We start from the raw sequence: 20,578 nt of genomic DNA, 5'->3' as shown, positions 1-20,578 counted from the left end.
TTTGATAAAAATAACTAAATTTATATGGAATTCGAAGAATTTCTTTGAATTGGTTTCAATCTTACTTGGATAGTTGGAAACAACTGGTTAGAGCAAATAATACAGACTTTAGTCTCCAAAATATTGTATGTGGGGTCCTCTACAAACCACAAGGTTCAGTATCAGGTCCTCTACTTTTCCTTACGTTTATTAATGACATCCCTAGTTTAAAAATTAATGGAAAAAATTTTCTTTTTGCTGATGATACCAGTATTACTTGGAGCAACTCAAATATTGCTACTATACCTTCTGATCTACTCACGATAAAAACCTGGTCCGATTCTAATTTACCTTTTTTTAACATAAAACAGTAGCATTATCCTATACAGGAGCTCGTCAATCTTTACCTCTTAACACATTCACAGACACAACTGCATATGAAGCCACTTACTCCATAAGATGTGTCTACATCTAAAGTGTGTCTGTGAATGTGTTAATAACAGCCAGATCAGTATCGTTGATTCTGTAAAGTTTCTTGGTATTTTTTTTAGATAGCAATCTTAAGGGTTAAAAGGGTCTAAAGGGATAAACATTCACTGAAAGCGATATTATCTTTAATACCCGTGGTGCCTTCAACATTTAATGTCTGACTAAATTATTCTTTATAGGCAAAAAAATTTAAGGAATTTTGAATTAATTAGTTTTTAAATAAGTACATTTACCAGCAACAGTTGTAACGTAATTGTGTCAACTCGACAGTATTTAACTAGTTATTTGAATTTAATACCCTAGCTAGGGCATTATTTTTCAAAATAAATATTGAAAAATAACGCCCTAGGGCATTATAATATAACTTACTTTGAAATCATGTACAGTGGAACCTTGATTATCCGTCTCTCCATTAACCATCACCTCTGTTAACCGTCAGGGTACATACAGACGTTGTATTGAGTTATACATTAGCAATCATTTAAATGCAAAAAAATAAAAAAAAAGGTAATTTGATTTGTGATGAGGACACAAACGGCTATCCATTGCTGACAGATAAAGAACTCATTGAAATGGCAACAAAGGCGGACCAAACCTATTCGGAAGCTGACACAGTAGCTATATTGATGCTTGGACACAAGGAAGCTTGACTGTAGCTATATTGATGAACCTATTGTAACTGACAAAGATTTGCGTAAATAATCTAGAGAAGCTGCATCGCATATGCAATAATTCATCGAGTGGTATTCTCAACAAGAAGAAGCCAATAAAGTAGATTGCATGATCTTATGCCTTATGCCGATTAAGAAATTCAGCCGTCGCAAAATATGAAGCAGCAGTAAAACAAACACAAATTTCAGAATATTTTAAATTGATTCGATTGTATGAACACAAATCCCTCTTATATTGTCAAACAAACCATACAAATGAAATTTGAGAGTTGTACTATGAATTTTTATTTTTTTTTAATGTTCTGTTAACCGTCTTTGCGATTATCCGTCATACCCTTGGTCCGGTGCCCTGACAGATAATCGAGGTTCTACTGTAATAATATTAATGTCCGACTGGTATATTATTTGACAAATAATGACATGATTTTGAAGTCAGTTTGATAAATAATGACATGATTTCGAAGTCAGTTAAGTATGATATAATGCCCTAGGCTCTAGGGCATTATTTTGAAAAATTACGCCCTAGGGTATTAAATTTAAATAACTAGTTAAATACTGTCAAGTTGACAAATAACAACCCAAGTAAAACTATGGTTACCACAATTACGTTACGACTATTGCTGGTAAATGTACTTATTTGAAAACTAATTAATTCAAAATTCCTTCAACTTTTTGCCTATAAAAAATAATTTAGTCGGACATTAAATGTTGAAGGCACCACGGGTATTAACAATAATATCGCTTTCAGTCAACTTATATCCCTCAGGCCAAAGGCCCTCGGTATATACACCATTGACCTCAAGTGTTATTATCCTTATAATACCCTTGGTACCTTAACTATAATCTCACAATCAGCCCATAGAAGGTGTCAAACAAATAAAATATTTGGGAATCATACTTGATAATTTATTAACAATTAAACGATTACTTTATTGATTACAGTTAATTTATTTAATGGAAATTAAGGTAATAATAATAATAATGTTTATTCAAAAATAATCAAATATAAAATCTTCCTGAGACTAAAAACATATTTAAGTGTATAATTAATAAGAATTAACATGAAATAACTCCTGTTACTTATCCAAATCTTTACTAGTCAAACACATTTGTTTTGAAATTCCAGCAGTTTCTTCTTTTTATACCTTTTAAATATCTGGTGGTTGTTCCTAAAACAAAGACATAAATAAAAATTCTACATTGTGTACCATAAAAAAATCATAAAAATGTGGAAAGTATCACAAGAATAAAGAAAAGTCCCAGATATAAAATTCACTATTAAAATAAAAATAGTAAATAATTATTTATATCTGACACTTTTCTTATTGGAACTTCTTTCTGGTAACATCCTTAATCTCTGACTTTTACAATTTATAAGATAAGAGATGATGAATAAAGAAAGGGAAAAGGACTCTGCAGTATACAGTTACATTCTGCTTTCATTAATCTAGAAAAAAGATCAGAAAGATAATTCAAAGTCCGAAATTGTAAAAGTCAAAAAGAGATTAAGGATGTACCAGAAAGGGGTTCCAATAAGAAAAGTTTCAGATTTAAATAATTATTTACTATTTTAATAGTGAATTTTGTATCTGGGACTTTTCTCTTTTCTTTAAGAGATATCGCTGAAGCATCCTAATAGTAGATAACTATTTTTGAAATTCCACTTAAATAGACAATTTGATTTCGTTTTGATTCAGAGGTGTGCAGGCAGCTCCACTGGGGACGCCGTAAGGCAGAAACAACTGTCTGGAGATTGTGTATCGCCTCTGGATCGAAAGGAAACATAAACTGTCTCTTCACTATCACAAGAGTATTTTAATATTTTTATTGAATAAAAGTAGTCAAAAAAAAAGGACTAGTTGGTGGAGCGAAGAGATAAAAATAGCTGTGAAAGAAAAGGAAGTACCATGGAGAGCTTATCTAGAAAATAACAGTTAATAAGCAAGGAAGCTTGTGAAAGAAAAAGTTAAAAAAGCTAAATTGGAACAGTGGGAGAGATTTGGAGAAAAGATGGAGCAAGACAGTAGTAGGACAAACCAAAAATTGTTCTATTAAGGTCTGAAAAAATGAGAGGTAAATCAGGTAGTACTGTCGTGCAAATAAAAAAAAATAAAATGGAGAAACACTTACCCAACCACAAGATATAGTTAATAGATGGAGTAAATATTCCAAAGAGTTGAGTAATGAAATAACAATGGAAGAATTAACGGAAGCCATTGCAAAAATAAAAAATGGTAGTGGCAGGAATAGATAATATCAAAACACGATTGTTGAAATATATGGGGGAATCTGCATTACACTACTTACACAAATTACTGATAACAATTTGGAAACAGAAACGCATCCCAGAAGATTGGGCAACAGCAGTAATGGCTCTTCTGGTAAAGAAGGGAGGTAAAAAAGTAATGTTCAAATTATCGAGGTATTTTCATACTAAGTGTACTGGCTAAGATTTATGAATGAACACTGGAGATGAGACTGAGAAAGAAAGTGGAACATCAACTAGACGATGCACAAAAAGGTTTCTGACCGGGCACAGTGTCCAAGATCATATCTTTACTATAAGACAATGGAAAAAGCCTTTGACAAGGTACCTGGACATCACATTTGGAAAGGGCTTGAACTGTTCGATGTTGGAGGAGAACTAATTGATGCAAGTAAAATTTATGTACTGGAACATTGTGCGAGCATTAAACTGTGAATCAAACAAATTTGCTAATACACAAGGAGTAAGGCAAGGTGGAGTTTTAAGCTCACTGCTATTCATTATATTATATATATGAATGAACCAATAAAAAAAATGCAGTAGAGTCCCGAAAATTAGATTTAGGTTACCATTGATTAAAAAGTATAACTCTGAGTAAATGTGTATCTGCAGATGACATTGCATTGATACCAAGTTTAGAGAAATCTTTACAAAGCAACCTAAATTTATAGATGAGAGAACTTGCAGACAAAGGAATGAAAATAAAATTAGCAAAGACTAAAACTTTACTTATTTCCAAGACACTGAGAGAAATCCATATAAACCTAGACGGAAATTTAGTAGAACATATGAATGATTTTGAATATTTATAAACTATAATAGACAAAAAATGCAAAAAAAATGAACAACAGAATTGCTAAAACATCACGATTATATCACTCCCTCACTACAGGTTTCATTAGCAAAAGAGAAATTAGTGAGAAGACAAAAGGGACAGTATATTATATACCTCCCTTCTCTGCTTCATGGAAGTGAAACATGGCTGGCTTTCCTAATAATTAAGCTTGAATTATCACATCTTTATTATTATTGTAGACATTTAAAATCCTTATTAATTGAATTACATTAAACTTACCACTTATAAAATGTTTACTTTTCATATTTTAATTTTAGTTCCCTTATATCTGTTCTTCTTGTGGCTTTTATCCATTGTCCCCGGCTTTGTTTGGATAATTCATTTAAATGTATTGCATGGGGAGCCTTGGGAACAGTACAAAATAAGACTTTTCCCTGTCTGCCCTACTCCCACAATTTACAACAATACAAGTTACATGTATAAGCTTCCCAAGAAAGAAAAACTGATAACTGCTATGGACTAATTCAGTTCTGTAGGCGATAAACTACTTTATATTTGATTTGCTGCACACAATTTCGCTGCACAATCGACAATAAAAACAAACAGGATATTCTTTACAAATGTAAATATTAGGATTAGGTTATGTTATGTTATGTGCCCCCAGTTAGGCCATATTCGGAAGTTCCTTGTCCCTTTGCTTGATTGGCACACCGATAATTTTCGTTTAATACTGTCCGCTGTCATGAGCCGCTGTCACATCCGCTGTCATTTTACACTCAAATGTCCATAGAATTTCGTACACTAACGCCCATAGAGGTATATATTAACATAGAGTGAGCCCTCACTCCGCCACCACTGACGACAAGATCTCTTCGACTGGTTTGCGGTATCTCTTTCTAGCACAATGTATCGAGAAACATAACATGAAACTAAGTGGGGGTACGGGACGGCAAGTGAAATAAGGAGAATTACTTTATTCTTCTTTTTTCTTTAATTATTATGACAAGTGACAAGACAACATAACCCAAATAATTTAATCCGGCCCTATTTCTATTTTTGAACAAAATGTTGGAAATATCTTAGTTTATTTTTAGTTCTAGCTTATTTATGGCTAGATTGAAAATCTGAATTTTCTAATATTGGTTCATGATTATCATCAGGGACTTGATTCGGTTCTTAAACAGGTAAATTTTCTGTCTCATCTGATATTGATTTGGTAGTGGAATTCTTTAGTGTATTATTTGGACTTTCATTTTCATCTTAATCACTATTGTGATTCAATAATTTTAGGTCACTTTTAGGAGCTGAGTACTTCGTTGCAACTGTACTTTTCTTTCTGGTATTTATTTAGTGTTGACTCACAACTCCCACAAGTCTGACAACTGTATATATGGTATCTGCCTTACCTTCTTATCATTTTAAAATTAACAATTAACTGCGCTCGGCTTTAATTTTTGTGTTTATCTCATTTAAAAATGTGAAATTTTCACATCAATTTCAAATTATGGCCGCCATTACAGTATGCGCAGATCGCTTACGTATGGATTGATGACAGTTTATTTCTGCAATGTTGCCTAATTTAAATTTTTTTATAATTTCTTGTGCAAAGACGGAAGGTGCTTTATTTTTTATTCAAACATAAACATAATGCTCGTTTCAATCTTTCTTTGTCTTTTTCTTCTTCTTTTATTCGATTTGCTTGGCCTTGACTGCCGTAGCTCGTCTCATTTATTGTTTATTTGAATGGTTTGAATGACCCCAGGAGCGGTCAAATACCTCCTGGGGTACTGAAATTTACCTGAAGAGGGTTGCTGTGATTGCGCGCAACGGAAGGATTAAGGCAGGTAAACAAAACACTCTACACTCTAATACCCGAAAGTTAGGTTTGGACCGAAGGGTTAGGTCTTCCTCCTTTGAAAATTGTACTGTATAATATATATAATATATTAATTTTTTAATTTTATTAATAATTAACAAAACACTCTACACTCTAATACCCGAAAGTTAGGTTTGGACCGAAGGGTTAGGTCTTCCTCCTTTGAAAATTGTACTGTATAATAAATAATATATATAATATTATTAATTTTTTAATTTTATTAATAATTAATATTATATTAATAATAATTTATTTATTTAATACAATAAATATTAATTATAAAAGAAACACTATGTAGTTTTTTGTAGTTGGTTTTAACATCTTTCTGCATTTGCATTTATAATATGGGGTATACAAAAATAATATGGTATGGAAATAATTCTGCGAAAATTTTAAACTTGGCAACGATGCTTTCATCCCTTAACTAAGGAGGTAGAAGGGGGTTGGCTTAGCATTACCGACGCTAACCAGCGCGTCCTTTTCGTTCTTTCTTGTTCATACCGTGTTTGTGTTAGGACTAAGCATCAAAAATGGCGTGAGATGAACCATGTAGCATCGGCGTGTTAGAAGCTGGCTACATGGCGAAAACCAAGGACGAGGTGCTAAAGTTTTTTGTTAATCACGGGGTGTTGAAGGACGTGATAGTGTGTCTGTGCGGAAATACCCTTAAAATGGACGGAAAGATGACTTTCAGGTACACCAACTCAACTACTGGGCATAACTGTAATTTTCCGATGTGCACCTTAAATGCATTTAAATAATTAACATCAAAAACCTATTGATAATTACAATTTTGATTACATTTGATATTAATCTGATAATTTACTATTTTATTTGTTGTTTGTACTGTCATTTTATGGTAATTTTTTGGACTTAGCCTAAAAACCCAAAAAGAGGCCAAATTTTAATGATTTTGATGTGGCAAATTATATAAAGTGCATAAAAAGTATGAAAAAGACACCAAAAATATGCGATTACATCTTTGTTCCGTAAAAATAAATTTTAAATGTGGCAACAGTGCGCATATCTACAACAACTTGAGTATTGCGCATAACTGTAATTTTGGTAATTTTCTGATGTGCAACTTAATGAATATAAATAAATAACATCAAAAACCTGTTGATAATTACAATATTTCGATTACATTAAATATTATTCAAATAATTTACTATATTATTAGTTGTTTGTATTCTCGTTTTATGATAATTTACAGTTTTTAATTTTTTTGTGTCTTTTTCATACTTTTTATGCATTTTTTATAATTTGCCACATCAAAAACATTAAAATTTGTCCTTTTTTTGGGTTTTTAGGCTAAGTCCAAAAAAATAGGCCATTTTAGGCAAATCCGTTTATATCAAATTTTTACCTTCTTTCTGTTTGGATACTGCATTAAGGCATAATGTACATTGGCTTCTAAAAGATAATCCTTTTCAACTAAAGGATCAAACTTACTCATTCATACAAATTTTCTTAGTAATACTTTGTCTGAATCTTTCATGAAGAAATAGAATTTCTGCTAGTTGATCTTCATTGATAAGTAAACACATGTTCATGATGTGTACAATTGGTTGCTGTAGACAGTAAACTTCATATAGAGTGCAGAGCATCTGGTATATAGAACATTTTTCCATTTAGTGATGTCTAAATTTCTGGTTTTCAATGCTAGATTCACTGCTTTCCATATAACTCCATTGTATCTTTTAACTTAACCATTTCCTTCAATATGGTGTTGTTCTACTTGAAGATATTCCTTTAGAGTGTAGGTAATTAATAAATTCTTGGTAAGTCAAGCTAGTCCCCCTGTCTGACTGGACGTATCTTAGCATGGAAATCTTGAAAATTCATCAATTTTTTTTTGTTCAGAATCTGTGAGGATACGTGAGAAAAAAGTAACGGGTCTTCCAGAATGACTCAGCATGATAGCAATAGCAAATTCATTCATGTATCTGTTTCAACAATGAGAATTTATTTTTCATTAATTACTGTCCATAGAAGTGCAATATTGTATATCCCAAAATATTTATAGCTTTTGATTGTAGTGACATTTATTTTGATTTAAAGTTAACCCATATTTTTTAACGGCATTTAAAAACTTCAAATCATAGCTATCTTGATCCTCACCACTAACTGTTACTTCATCTAAATAAGCGTAAACCCCTTGTAGATTTTCTTTTTTATTGATAGAATCAATGGCTCTCTAAAAATATGATACTCCATTGGTCACCCCAAGAGGAATACGACAAAATTGGTAAAGGCATCCACTTTCCTCAAAAGCTGTACATGGTTTGTCAGATTCATGAATTGGCTATTCTCATTTAAAAAAATATTTGATTACGTCATCACGCCCAGATGGATGACGTCACTAGTATGTTGTATACAGTAGAACCCCGAAAATCCGAACTAATTGGGGGGACAGCCTGTTCGGATTCTGAAAAGTTCGGATTATTCGAAAGTCAGCCTAACCAGTAATTCAAAGCTCTCCTGCAAAACGTGTAACCTGGCTATGAGAAAACCGAAGTAAATTTATGTTTAACCTTTATAAGCACTACATATAAAGTACCTACGTATTTATTTTTAAGAAATTTTAAATGTCAAAGTCCTACGAATCCAATATTGTTCAATTTTCTGGTTATACTTTGTATAATAAACATGTATTTAAGTTTTTGTCTTGAATTTTTAAAAAAAAATTCACTTTCCGTTAGTTTGGATTTGCAGGGTTCTACTGTATGTCAAAAATATATATGAGGGGGGCAAAATATATTGAATAACCCTGTACATCAAGAAATTTACTACCAACGTCTCTGTTACTGAATATATCACTAAGTACAGGGCAACCTATTTAAAACTTAAAAAATCAGCTAAAAAATTAAACTATCAAAATCATCTGAGAAGCTTTAAAAGTGTTGCAAAAGAAATTTGGTCCATAATAAACAATCTTCTTCGAAATCAAACTCACAAAGCTCAAACATTTTCCCTTCCAGACCATGAATACTTTATTAATGTGAGTAAAATTATAACATCAACTATTTTGTCACAAGAGATCAATTTTGTTAAGATCCGATTTCCTATCTCCCTAATTCAAGAAAGGTCTCAAATTCATTATTTATAAGACTAGTTGATTAATCTGAACTGATCCAAACAATCAATAGTATCAAAAGCAAATCTTCCTGTAGTACTGATGGACTATTCATAAAAATTGTCTCAAATCTCCCAGAAAATGTGTTGGGAGTCCGCATCCCACTAATGACTCTTTTAAGGGGCTATCCTAGTGTAAAAGAACGAAATTCACATACTTTTTTTGGGAATATCTAAAATAAAAAGTACTGTACCAATTGTTTTGAAAATTTGCATGACTATTTATTATAAAAAGAAGTACAAGTAAAACAATTTTCATAAAAAAAAATAATGAAAATTTAACGATTTATGCCCTATCTACTGGCACAGTGAAAATAAAAAACATGGCTCCACAACAGGGAGTTTTTGTGCACACAAATACGTAAACGTAACGCATCTTTTTGACATGTACGCTTGCGCATTAATGGTTGAACTCCTGTATATCGATACGTATTACCTAAAGTAACGCTCTGATACGTACGTGAGAACGCATCCCTATCGAGACGAAAGTCACCGAATGCACACGAGGATCTTGCCCGATTACCTACCAAATGAACATTTCATCAGCATACTACCCGTTTATAAACATTTTAAGGTTATATATTGGTTATTGGTTTAGGGCCGGTACTTTATGTCCCGGTTAAACCTCGGTTAGCTAACCGGGGTTTAATCGGGACAGACAAGTACCTCATAGGGCCTCTTGCGTTGTAATAAAAGCAATTATAATTATTATTATAATTATTTATGAATATAATAATAAGTATAATTGCGTTTATGTCTATGTTATGCATATATTTCTGTCCCGATTAAACCCCGGTTAACTAACGGGCTGTTAACGGAGACATAAAGTACCGGCCCTTAGTCTATTAAAATTATTCTGTGTTTGTAATTGGAAATTGGAACTTCATAATAGATTTAAAATTTTATTGTTTTTAAGTTGTCTATTAATAAAGCAAAACAAACAAATCTTGTATTAATTTAAGAAATACAGTGATCACCACAATTAATAACTAGATAAACAAATGACCTAGTTTCAGTAAAATTTTCAAATAAATATTACCAAACTATTTACATTATACTGGAATTCTGATGTAGGTACAATAATTTACAACTAAAAAGTAGGTATAAACAAAAATAAAAAAATTTTAACCTAAGGAAAAATAATATTTTTTTATTTAAATAGAAGCAATTAAAACCATACAATTTCATCATTCATTTATCTTTTTTTACATTTGTATATTAATTGTATATTGTGTGAACATTGTTTTATTTTTTTAATGTCAACGGAATTTAAAAATGACTTTACGATTTGCTTTACGTTACGTTAAGGCAGTTACAAAAACTACCTATTTTAACATTCATCCTCTACGGCACGTTAGTTGCTTTACGTATACGGAGATGCGTTACGTTACGTAGCAACAAAAACTCCCTATTAATAGGGAGTTTTTGTTGCTAGGTTAAAATAGGTAGTTTTTGTAGCTGCCTTAACGTAACGTAAAGCAAATCGTAAAGTCATTTTTAAATTCCGTTGACATTAAAAAAATAAAACAATGTTCACACAATATACAATTAATATACAAATATAAAAAAAAGATAAATGAATGATGAAATGGTATGGTTTTAATTGCTTCTATTTAAATATAAAAATATTATTTTTCCTTAGGTTAAAATTTTTTTATTTTTGTTTATACCTACTTTTTAGTTGTAAATTATTGTACCTACATCAGAATTCCAGTATGTAAATAGTTTGGTCATATTTATTTGAAAATTTTACTGAAATTAGGTCATTTGTTTATCTAGTTATTAATTGTGGTGATCACTGTATTTCTTAATTAAATTAATACAAGATTTGTTTGTTTTGCTTTATTAATAGACAACTTAAAAACAATAAAATTTGAAATCTATTATGAAGTTCAAATTTCCAATTACAAACACAGAATAATTTTACTCAAATAGACTAAACCAATAACCAATATAACCTTAAAATGTTTATAAACGGGTAGTACGCTGATGAAATGTTCATTTTGGTAGGTAATCGGGCAAGATCCTCGTGTGCATTCGGTGACTTTCGTCTTGATAGGGATGCGTTCTCACGTACGTAGCAGAACGTTACTTTAGGTAATACGCATCGAGATACGGGAGTTCAACCATTAATGCGCAAGCGTATATGTCAAAAAGATGCGTTACGTTTACGTATTTGTGTGCACAAAAACTCCCTAATATATCTAATCTACGTCAATGTCTACGTCATACGTCTTCGGTTTGTATCGTACTTGCGTCTAGAAAGCATAGAGGTATATATTAACATAGAGGGAGCCTACCTTCCGCGCTTCCTGACGACAAGATCTCAGGGGACTGGTTTGCTGCATCTCCTTCTAACACATTGTATCGAGAATCTATAATGACATTCAGTGTGAATATAGGCACGGAAGAGGAGGATAACTGTAGCAGCTTTACTATGCGTAAGAGTGAAACAGCACTAATCCAAATAAAAAAGATGGTGTCGTCACTTCGCTCTGAATGACACTCTCTCTATGCTAATATTTAACTCTATGCTAGAAAGCATACCGAAGCATACCAACAAATCAGGCGATTCGGTATCGATATCAAATTCAGATCGATACAATCGAATTGAACGTAGTAGCTCGGAGTTTTATGTCATCGGGAGAACAATAACATAACCTAAATTAAATTAAATGGGTTTATGGCATAGATATATAATACTCTAGATTGCGCCTTACGATCTTAAAATGGGTGACGGTTGCGACAGAGATAAAAGCCTATTTGGTGGGTAGTCTCTTTCTAATTCAAGGGGAGTATCGACGACGTCACTATTCTACTCTGTCGTCGAGTATTTTAGATGGTTTGACAGTTCGAGCGGATGGCGACGAGAACTGCTGGTCGTTTGTCTTCGGACGTGGATAATCCTGGTTCGAATCCCATACCAATCTTTACTTTTTTTATTTTTTATTTAATCAATATTGCGTTTATTAGATATTATTACATCTCTAAAGTAAATCTATGCAAAGAAATATATAACAAATAAGAAAAACTGTGTAGGTACCTATAGATTTTTAAAAATATAAAAGCCAATGTTATTTTTTTTAATAAGTTAATTGTAGAATAGTATAAAGTAATTGTTAAAAATATTCGTAAAAAATTACCAATAATTAATATCAACATAATGTACCATCGATTTATTAATTGAATCGGTCATTTCAAAAACAACATGAGTCACATATTCCTAATTTTACAGAAGAGCAAAGAAAACTCACTATATAGTCGAAAGATGGATGAAATGGATGACATCAAAATTCAGAGTTATATTGTAGTTTTGTTCCTAATGTTTTTACTGGACTGGTGTCGTTTTTGCACACAACGTTTATCTTAAAGGAGTCTATTCCTCTCAAAAAGTTAGTTTCTGAAAATTGTGGACTTTGCTGTTTTTGAAATGACCGATTCAATTATAAGTAATTAGACATTATTTTTATTTATGAAACTATTGTTACAATTTTTTAAAAAAGTAGAAGCAAAACAACATTCCCATCATTCGAATAAGGACAAATTTATATTAATAACGAATGACTTTTATTTTACTATGCAGTTCACAAATTATGTATTCCAATATTAATACATTTATTATCTGCTAGATTTACTTAGGTCCATTTTTCAGATGTAAAAATATCTAATAAACGCAATATTGATTAAATAAAAATAAAAAAATTAAAGTTCGAAAGGGATTCGAACCACGATTATCCACGTCCGAAGACCAAAGACCATTTCCCGTCACCACCCGCTCCAACTGTCAACACATATTACTCGATAAAGTGGGACAGTGGGATATTCACGTCGTCGATATTCCCCTTAAATTAAAAAGAGACTACCGACCAAATAGGCTCATTTATCTCTGTTGTAACCGTCACCCATTTTAAGATCGCAGGGCGCAATCTAGAGTATTATATATCTATGCTATGGTTTATGGTAATGGTAGTTGTGACATAAATAAATGGAAGAACTAACATTATTTAAATTAGTTGCAACACATTAGATTATGCATTTTAGGTAAAAATGTATCGCCTAAATAAAAGCAGTGGAATTTCTTCCAACAGGTATTGAGTTGTCTCTTTTAATCTATTTGTATCTCAATAATGTTTTTAAACTTGTAGGATTTTAGATTGGGGTAGAATGAAAACACAAGTAGATTTGTGTACTAAGTACTAATAACTGAAGAAAGGAAAAATGCAAGTGCATATTTGATGATAACATACTTTAAAAAGTCTACCAAGTACACTTTTATGACAAGAAGATTCCATAATATTAATTTTAGGGCTCTTATTGTACATTGTAGTCCAATTATTAGATCGGATTTGTATACCTAGTTTCTTCCATTCACCATTTTAGTAACTGTTTTGGAAAACATGAATTTAACTGTATTTTAACAAATAAAGTTAGGCTTGATATTACTGACCACATTATCAAAATTGAGCATAATGGCGTTTAAAACATTGTCATGGCAGAATGTGTCAGTTAAAATTATATTTTTTTCATTTGTAAATTAGTCTTATTTTGTGTTTATGACTATATTAAATAAATTCCAAATTTTCATTTGTTTTTCATTATATTTATTTTATTTTTTATTATCTTTATTATTTATACTAAATGTATGAAGGTTGATTTAAATGTTTATTGTAATAATATGTAATTATTTTACGTAATTTATTTTAGTACAGGATTTAATAAAAAGTAAAACAAAAATAAAATTCATCTCAGAACTTTATTAACATAAAAAAAGACTGTTAATAGAGTCATATTAATTACTTCTCTCTCTCTCTCTCTCTCTCTCTCTCTCTCTCTCTCTCTCTCCTATGGCGCTACAGCCCAAGTCGGACCCTGGCCTCCCCTAGCATCCACCTCCAAGTATCTCTGTCTCTGGCTGCTCTCCTCCAGTTGTCCATCCTCAGTATCTCTTTAGAATCTGTTCTCACTTCGTTTATCCACCTCTTCCTTGGTCTTCCTATTGGCTGACGTCCCACTGGGCTGTGACCTGCCCAGCGCAATCTTTGTATTTTTCATATTAATCACTTAGTGAGGGTATAACGATTTAGAAGAGAATAATTTATAGCAGTGTATAGAAATGAAATGTCTGAGTGATTTCGAAAAAGCATACCATAATATGGCACATGGGAAGATTGTTTGGTAGATATTGAGTGAGTACAACAGTGGCGGCTCCTCTTTGAGGCCGCATGGCCGCGCGCCTTCCCAGATATAATGTTGGTTAAAAAATTCTGATACAACCAACTTCAACATTTTCTATTCTAATTTTAATTTGTTGAAATTCACATAAAAACACTGTCTGATATTTTTCCGACGCTCAACCAGCTTGTCATAGCTTTATAGGACGTAGGCGATGGTTGAGACCACGTTGAGAGGGCACGCACGATATTTGGGCGCAAGAGAAGTGCGGCCACGTAACCATAGCAATCGAGGACGGTCGACCAACACTCCGAGGCCCCGTCTCACCATCAAATAATTGACAGTTATTTGATCAAACTTGACAGTTAGTGACACAAACTATACATACTAACTGTCACTTTGTGTCACTAACTGTCAAGTTTGATCAAATAACTGTCAATTATTTGATGGTGAGACGGGGCCTCCACTCATCTTCAGACGTTGCGTGATGTTGCATTTTGGCCGCACTTCTTTAGCGGCCTCAGTGAGCAAGAAAGCACGCGGCAAGAAGCTTTGCAAGCAGTTATCTCTGACAACAATAAAGCGAAAGCAGTGGAAAAGTTTGCAGTAGTAGTGTTTAAAGTTTCACTTATTCTTATTACGTAAGTACACATATTTTTCATATTATAACACATGGGCTAATTAGAACGAATTTATTTTAGCATCATGAATACTGTTCATAATATATATATATATATATATATATATATATATATATATATATATATATATATATATATATATATATATATATACGAACTTTTCCAATCTGTCACTTGCAGATAAGTTAAAAATTAAAGAATTGGGCAGGCCGTTGCCAAATTTGAAGTTAACGCAAATTAGTGAACGCAAAGCAGAAAACAGAAGTTTCACCCGCCATTTTTCAAGAGACATTTATACAAGAAATAATTGGATTTGTGGTTGTGACGTTTCGAATTTATTGTACTGTTTCCCGTGTTTATTACTTTACAATGCCGGATCAGGGATGGACCGAAATTGGGCAAGAACAGGGATAAAAGATCTTCACCACCTTCCTGCAAAAATAAAAAAACATGAATCGTCTCGTGGTCATATTAATTCATGCACAGGGTTCGCATTGCTTGGCAAAGTCAATATTTTAACACAATTGAGTTCTGCATACAGGGAGTCTTTAGTACTACACAATAATAAAGTCAGAAAAAACCGACACATTTTGAAAAGAATTATTAGCTGTGTAAAATTTTGCGGTTCTTTTGAACTAGCATACTTAGAAGTCATGACGAAAGCGAGGGATCTGAAAATCGAGGAATATTTAGAGAGTTGATAGATTTTACTGCAGAGTTGGATGCTACACTTAAAGAACATTTACAGAAAGCAACTGTGTTTAAAGGAACCTCCAAGACCATACAAAATGATATTTTGGACTGTATGCTACTAGTTTGTCGGGAAGAAATTTTCCATCAAATTGAAAAGGCCGACTTTTTATCTATCCAATGCGATGAAACCACCGATGTCTCAAATAATTGTCAAATGGTATTGATATTACGGTATTTCTACGAAGATTCCATTTATGAAAATTTTTGGGGCCTTTTAAGGGTTATGGATAAAACAGCAGCTGGGTTAAAAACCTGCATTGAAAACGAAATAGATCCGTTAATTTTAAAAACTCCTCAAAAACTAATAGCGCAAACTTATGATGGTGCAAATGTTATGAGCGGTTCTACCAGCGGTGTTCAAATCCAAATTAAACAGAAATATCCCAGTGCACATTTTATACATTGCTATGCCCATCAATTAAACCTAATTATGCAGAAAGCCGCATCGCAAAACCCTAAAGTGCGAGTGTTTTTTAATAATCTATCAGCTATCCCAGCGTTTTTTTCAAATTCTTCCCATCGATGCGATATTTTAGAAGAAATAGTAAATAAAAGATTACCGAGAGTGGCCGTCACTAGATGGAACTATAATATTCGTACGGTTAATTCTGTATATGAAAATCGTGAGAAACTTATAGAAGTTTTTAAAGAGGTCGAGGACAGATGTGAAAAGAGTGTTACTTCCAATGAGGCTTCTGGCTTGAGGCGAGCGTTAGAAGATCCAGAATTTATGTTTTGGTTAACGATTTTCCATAAAGTCTTGCCGCAAGTCGATATACTTTATAATCAACTCCAATCAAGAAATAAGGACAGTGTTGAATTGAAGAAGGACTTAGAAATTTTTGAGCAAAGTATTACCAACATTCGAAATGATACTGATGAAATTAAAGAAAGTGTTGAATCAAATTTTGAAAGTGCTAAAAGAAGAAGAACTGATGATAATATGCGAAGTGTTATTGCCAAGGAGGTGTGTGATGTAATAACAACAGAAATGAAGGAAAGGTTCTCTTATCGGGGCCATTTGCAAGCGGCTGAACTATTCAACAAAGACATGTACTCAAAATATTCGAAAACTTTTCCAGTTAATCCCTAACAACACACAACATTCCAGGAATGTACTACCAAAGTTCTATCAATATTTGAATGTCCTGGACATTTAGGGAACATTCGGTGAACATCTGATTAAATTATTCGTGGAATGTTACCATAAGACATTCTGTGAACATACTACCAATGTTCCTATATGTTCATTTTCAAATTCACGGCGCATGTATTTGTGCATGGTGCTTAGAGAGGGCATCACGTGACTAAAAACGACCAATGACCTCACTTCAGACTTCGGTGCTTCGGCCATCTTGACATGCATCTTGGCCTTGGCCACCTTGCCGTGCGTGATCGTTGTTTGTTTTTATTTGTGCTTTTTAAGAATATTTTTTAATTCGGATACTTTTATAATAACTTTAATAGTATTATTAATATAGTGCATAAAATCAGTTGGAGTAGCAGAAGCAATGTAGATAAAAAATCTGCAGGAATAATGTTTCAAAGGTTAGTATATGCAAATATGTAAACAAAGGCATGCCCCTATTTCAGAAAATATCCATTTATTATTTTAATAATTGCGAATAAGCCACAAACTTGCTTATTCCTAACTAAAATAGTAAATAGAGTTAATAACAAACGGATTATTTGTAAAATTAAATTTTTTTTGCGTTTTTGCTAATGTATGCGTTTATAAACAGGATGGTAGACCACACACTATAATAGTACCAAACTAATGAATACACAGTATGAATAGTACAGTCGGTTCGCTAAACTTAGTCTCAGACACAACTGGCTAGTGATTTTAGTAAATAATTTTGACAATTTGGTAAAATTGGCAAAAAAATAACTAAATAGTTAGTAATTTTGGCAAAAATGGCCAAAAACAAAAAATTACCTACTAAAATCACTAGCCAGTTGTGGCTAGGGAAACGACTATACTAATAAACAATTTCTAAGCTGCTTTTTATAATATTTTGTAAGTTCAATAATCATATTTTTTATTTAAAACTAAAATTTGTTAATAATGCTCAGTAATGCATATATTTTGTATTTTTAGCTTTCCAGAAGATCCTGCAAAGAAGGCATGAAGTATTGATCAGATTTGTTAATAGAGCAGTATGTTCAAAACATTTTTTAGAAAAAGATATTGACAGAACTTCACTTTCAACCGTTTGAGAGACTGTGCTGTTCCAATAGCTTATATCACACAGGTAATATGCTTAACCCAATTAAGAATACAATTACAATATACAGTTGGAAAAATTAAAGAATAGGGCTTTTCATTTACAGTCATTTGTTTCGAGCTACTGTCATATGTCGTATAATCCGTGTTGTATTAATATTATACACAGATTATATAACATATGACAGAAGCTCGAAACAAATGACAATCGATGAAAAGCAATATAGGGCTTTGTTCATTGTCATTTGTTTCGAGCTTCTGTCATGTGTCACATATATTAATATATCTACGTCATACGTCTTTGGTTTGTATCATTGATTATATCAATAACGTATGACGTAGATATATTAATATTATGTGACACATGACAGAAGCTCGAAACAAATGACTGAATGAAAAACCCTATAACCATGAACGATCACATCAATCACTTATTTTGTATAGGGCTTTTCATTCACAGTCATTTGTTTCGAGCTTCTGTCATGTGTCACACAATATTACTATATCTATGTCATAAGTTATTGGCATATACCAATGATACAAACCAAAGACGTATGACGTAGATATATTAATATTATGTGACACATGACAGAAGCTCGAAACAAATGACAGTTGATGAAAAGCCCTATTTGCTGTCTTTTTCTATAAATCACAAACGTTTGTTACCTATAGAAAAAGATCATCATCATCATTGGCTCGACAGCCCTTTCTGGGTCTTGGCCTGTTCCAGGATTCTTCTCCACTCTGATCTGTTTCGTGCTTTTTTTCTCCAGTTTTTTATTTTTAATGTTTTTATATCATTTTCTATTTGTTCTAAAATAGAAAAAGATAGCAAATACAAAATAAGTGATTGATGTGATCGTTCATGGGTATAGGGCTTTTCATCGATTGTCATTTGTTTCGAGCTTCTGTCATGTGTCACATAATATTAATATATCTACGTCATACGTCTTTGGTGTGTATCATGGGTATATGCCAATAACGTATGACGTAGATATATTAATATTATGTGACACATGACAGAAGCTCGAAACAAATGACTGTGAATGAAAAGCCCTATAGGGCTTTTCATTCACAGTCATTTGTTTCGAGCTTTTGTCATGTGTCACATAATATTAATATATCTACGACATACGTTATTGGTATATACAATAATAGATACAAACCAAAGACATATGACTAGATATATTAATATTATGTGACACATGACAGAAGCTCGAAACAAATGACAATTGATGAAAAGCCCTATTCTTTCATTTTTCCAACTGTAGATACCGTTGTTCTTCATTATCTACATCAGAGATCTAAGTTGACATTGTTGCCCAATTACAAAAAATTTTTGAATTCATTTTAAGTCCAATATATCACATAATTATTGCGAAGTAGATTATACAAGAAAACAGATTAATATTGAATGCAAATAAATAAAAACATCAGAAATAGAAAACAAGAATTAAGTTATAATCTTAAGTTAAAGTAAATAATAAAAACAATAAATATAATAAAACAAAATACTTATTAGTTTGTGAAAAAGCTATTTCTTTGTGGCATTTTTGTAATTATTGTAACTATTTTAATGGGGAAATAAGCCAGAATTTACTTGAAAAAATAACTTTATTATGGTTTCTACTTCCACATCGGACGTCGTTGTCAAAATACAAAATGTTTTATTATTTTCTTTATTAAATATTATTTATTGTTTATTTAAATATTATTTAATTTATTATTATTATTATATGCATATTATTACCTGTAAATATTTCTTCTGATTGTTAATTGTAAAGGATAGAAAAATTACCATTTATTTTATTTTCTTTTAGAATCAGCTGAGAGAAGTGGTCTACAAAAAACCAGGAAGGAAATGGAATATGTGGCTATGAAAGGCAAAAGAAAGGTTTACAAAGCAAATGTGACACATTTTTTTATAGGAATATCAGTAAATTACATTAAAAAAATGTATGAAAAGATTTTTTGCAATAAAAATGTTTATATTTATCAAGGATGCATTATTTGGTATGGCCACATATCGTCAGTGATGTGACAATACCTTCTATCTGTTTTTTCATGAGATTTGTAAGATAGACTAAAAACTTGTTTGGGCCACCTCCTGTTTTCATATATTTTTTGACTTGTTTTGCAGTAAATTTAACTATCTATTTACTACAAAACAAGCCAGAACTTACGTATGCAAACAGGAGGTGACCTTAAAAAATGTTTTTCGTCTCCTGCAAACCTCATGAAAAAAGATATAGGAGGTATTGTCACAGCACTGACGATATATTTCAGAGAATGTCTAAAAAATATACTGTGAATGTTCAAAGAACGTTCGTAGACATTCATGGAATGTTCCAACAAGATATTTAGTCTAAAAAATATACTGTGAATGTCCAAAGAACATTCATGGAATGTTCCAACATTCATGGAATGTCCCAACAAGACATTCAGTCTAAAAAATATACTGTGAATGTCCAAAGAACATTCATGGAATGTTCCAACAAGACATTCAGTCTAAAACATATACTGTGAATGTCCAAAGAACATTCGTAGACATTCATGGAATGTTCCAACAGAAC

The 20,578-nt window shown here is 32.0% G+C and overlaps 3 protein-coding genes and 1 long non-coding RNA gene across 6 annotated transcripts in view; 2 read left to right on the top strand and 2 right to left on the bottom strand.

Annotated features, from left to right (window-relative positions):
- Positions 1–20,578, bottom strand: part of LOC126884427 (uncharacterized) — a 205,706-nt gene that overhangs the window by 165,943 nt on the left and 19,185 nt on the right. The gene's annotated exons all lie outside the window — the stretch shown is intronic.
- The window catches only part of LOC126884429 (actin-related protein 5), a 61,360-nt gene that overhangs the window by 26,284 nt on the left and 14,498 nt on the right, over positions 1–20,578 (bottom strand). The gene's annotated exons all lie outside the window — the stretch shown is intronic.
- LOC126884439 (uncharacterized) overlaps positions 5,030–20,578 on the top strand; it is a 26,309-nt gene continuing 10,760 nt past the window's right edge. The window contains exon 1 of the long non-coding RNA XR_007698038.1: positions 5,030–5,385. This is a non-coding gene — a long non-coding RNA (uncharacterized LOC126884439). The remainder of the gene's footprint in view (positions 5,386–20,578) is intronic.
- LOC126884430 (zinc finger MYM-type protein 1-like) overlaps positions 15,195–20,578 on the top strand; it is a 23,058-nt gene continuing 17,674 nt past the window's right edge. Inside the window, exons 1-2 of one of the 2 annotated variants that reach the window (XM_050650348.1) lie at positions 15,195–17,326; positions 17,880–18,033. In XM_050650348.1, the coding sequence (XP_050506305.1) occupies positions 15,831–16,871 (1,041 nt within the window). In that variant the 5' untranslated portion in view covers positions 15,195–15,830 and the 3' untranslated portion in view covers positions 16,872–17,326; positions 17,880–18,033. Of the gene's footprint in view, positions 17,799–17,879; positions 18,034–20,578 lie in introns of those variants that run through there. The other variant, XM_050650349.1, reaches the window with a different exon arrangement.

Source organism: Diabrotica virgifera, chromosome 5 (assembly GCF_917563875.1).
Source record: "Diabrotica virgifera virgifera chromosome 5, PGI_DIABVI_V3a".
In the NCBI taxonomy this organism is placed as follows: domain Eukaryota; kingdom Metazoa; phylum Arthropoda; class Insecta; order Coleoptera; family Chrysomelidae; genus Diabrotica; species Diabrotica virgifera.
Note: the sequence above shows the minus strand (reverse complement) of the source record. Positions and strands in the feature narration are given on the sequence as shown.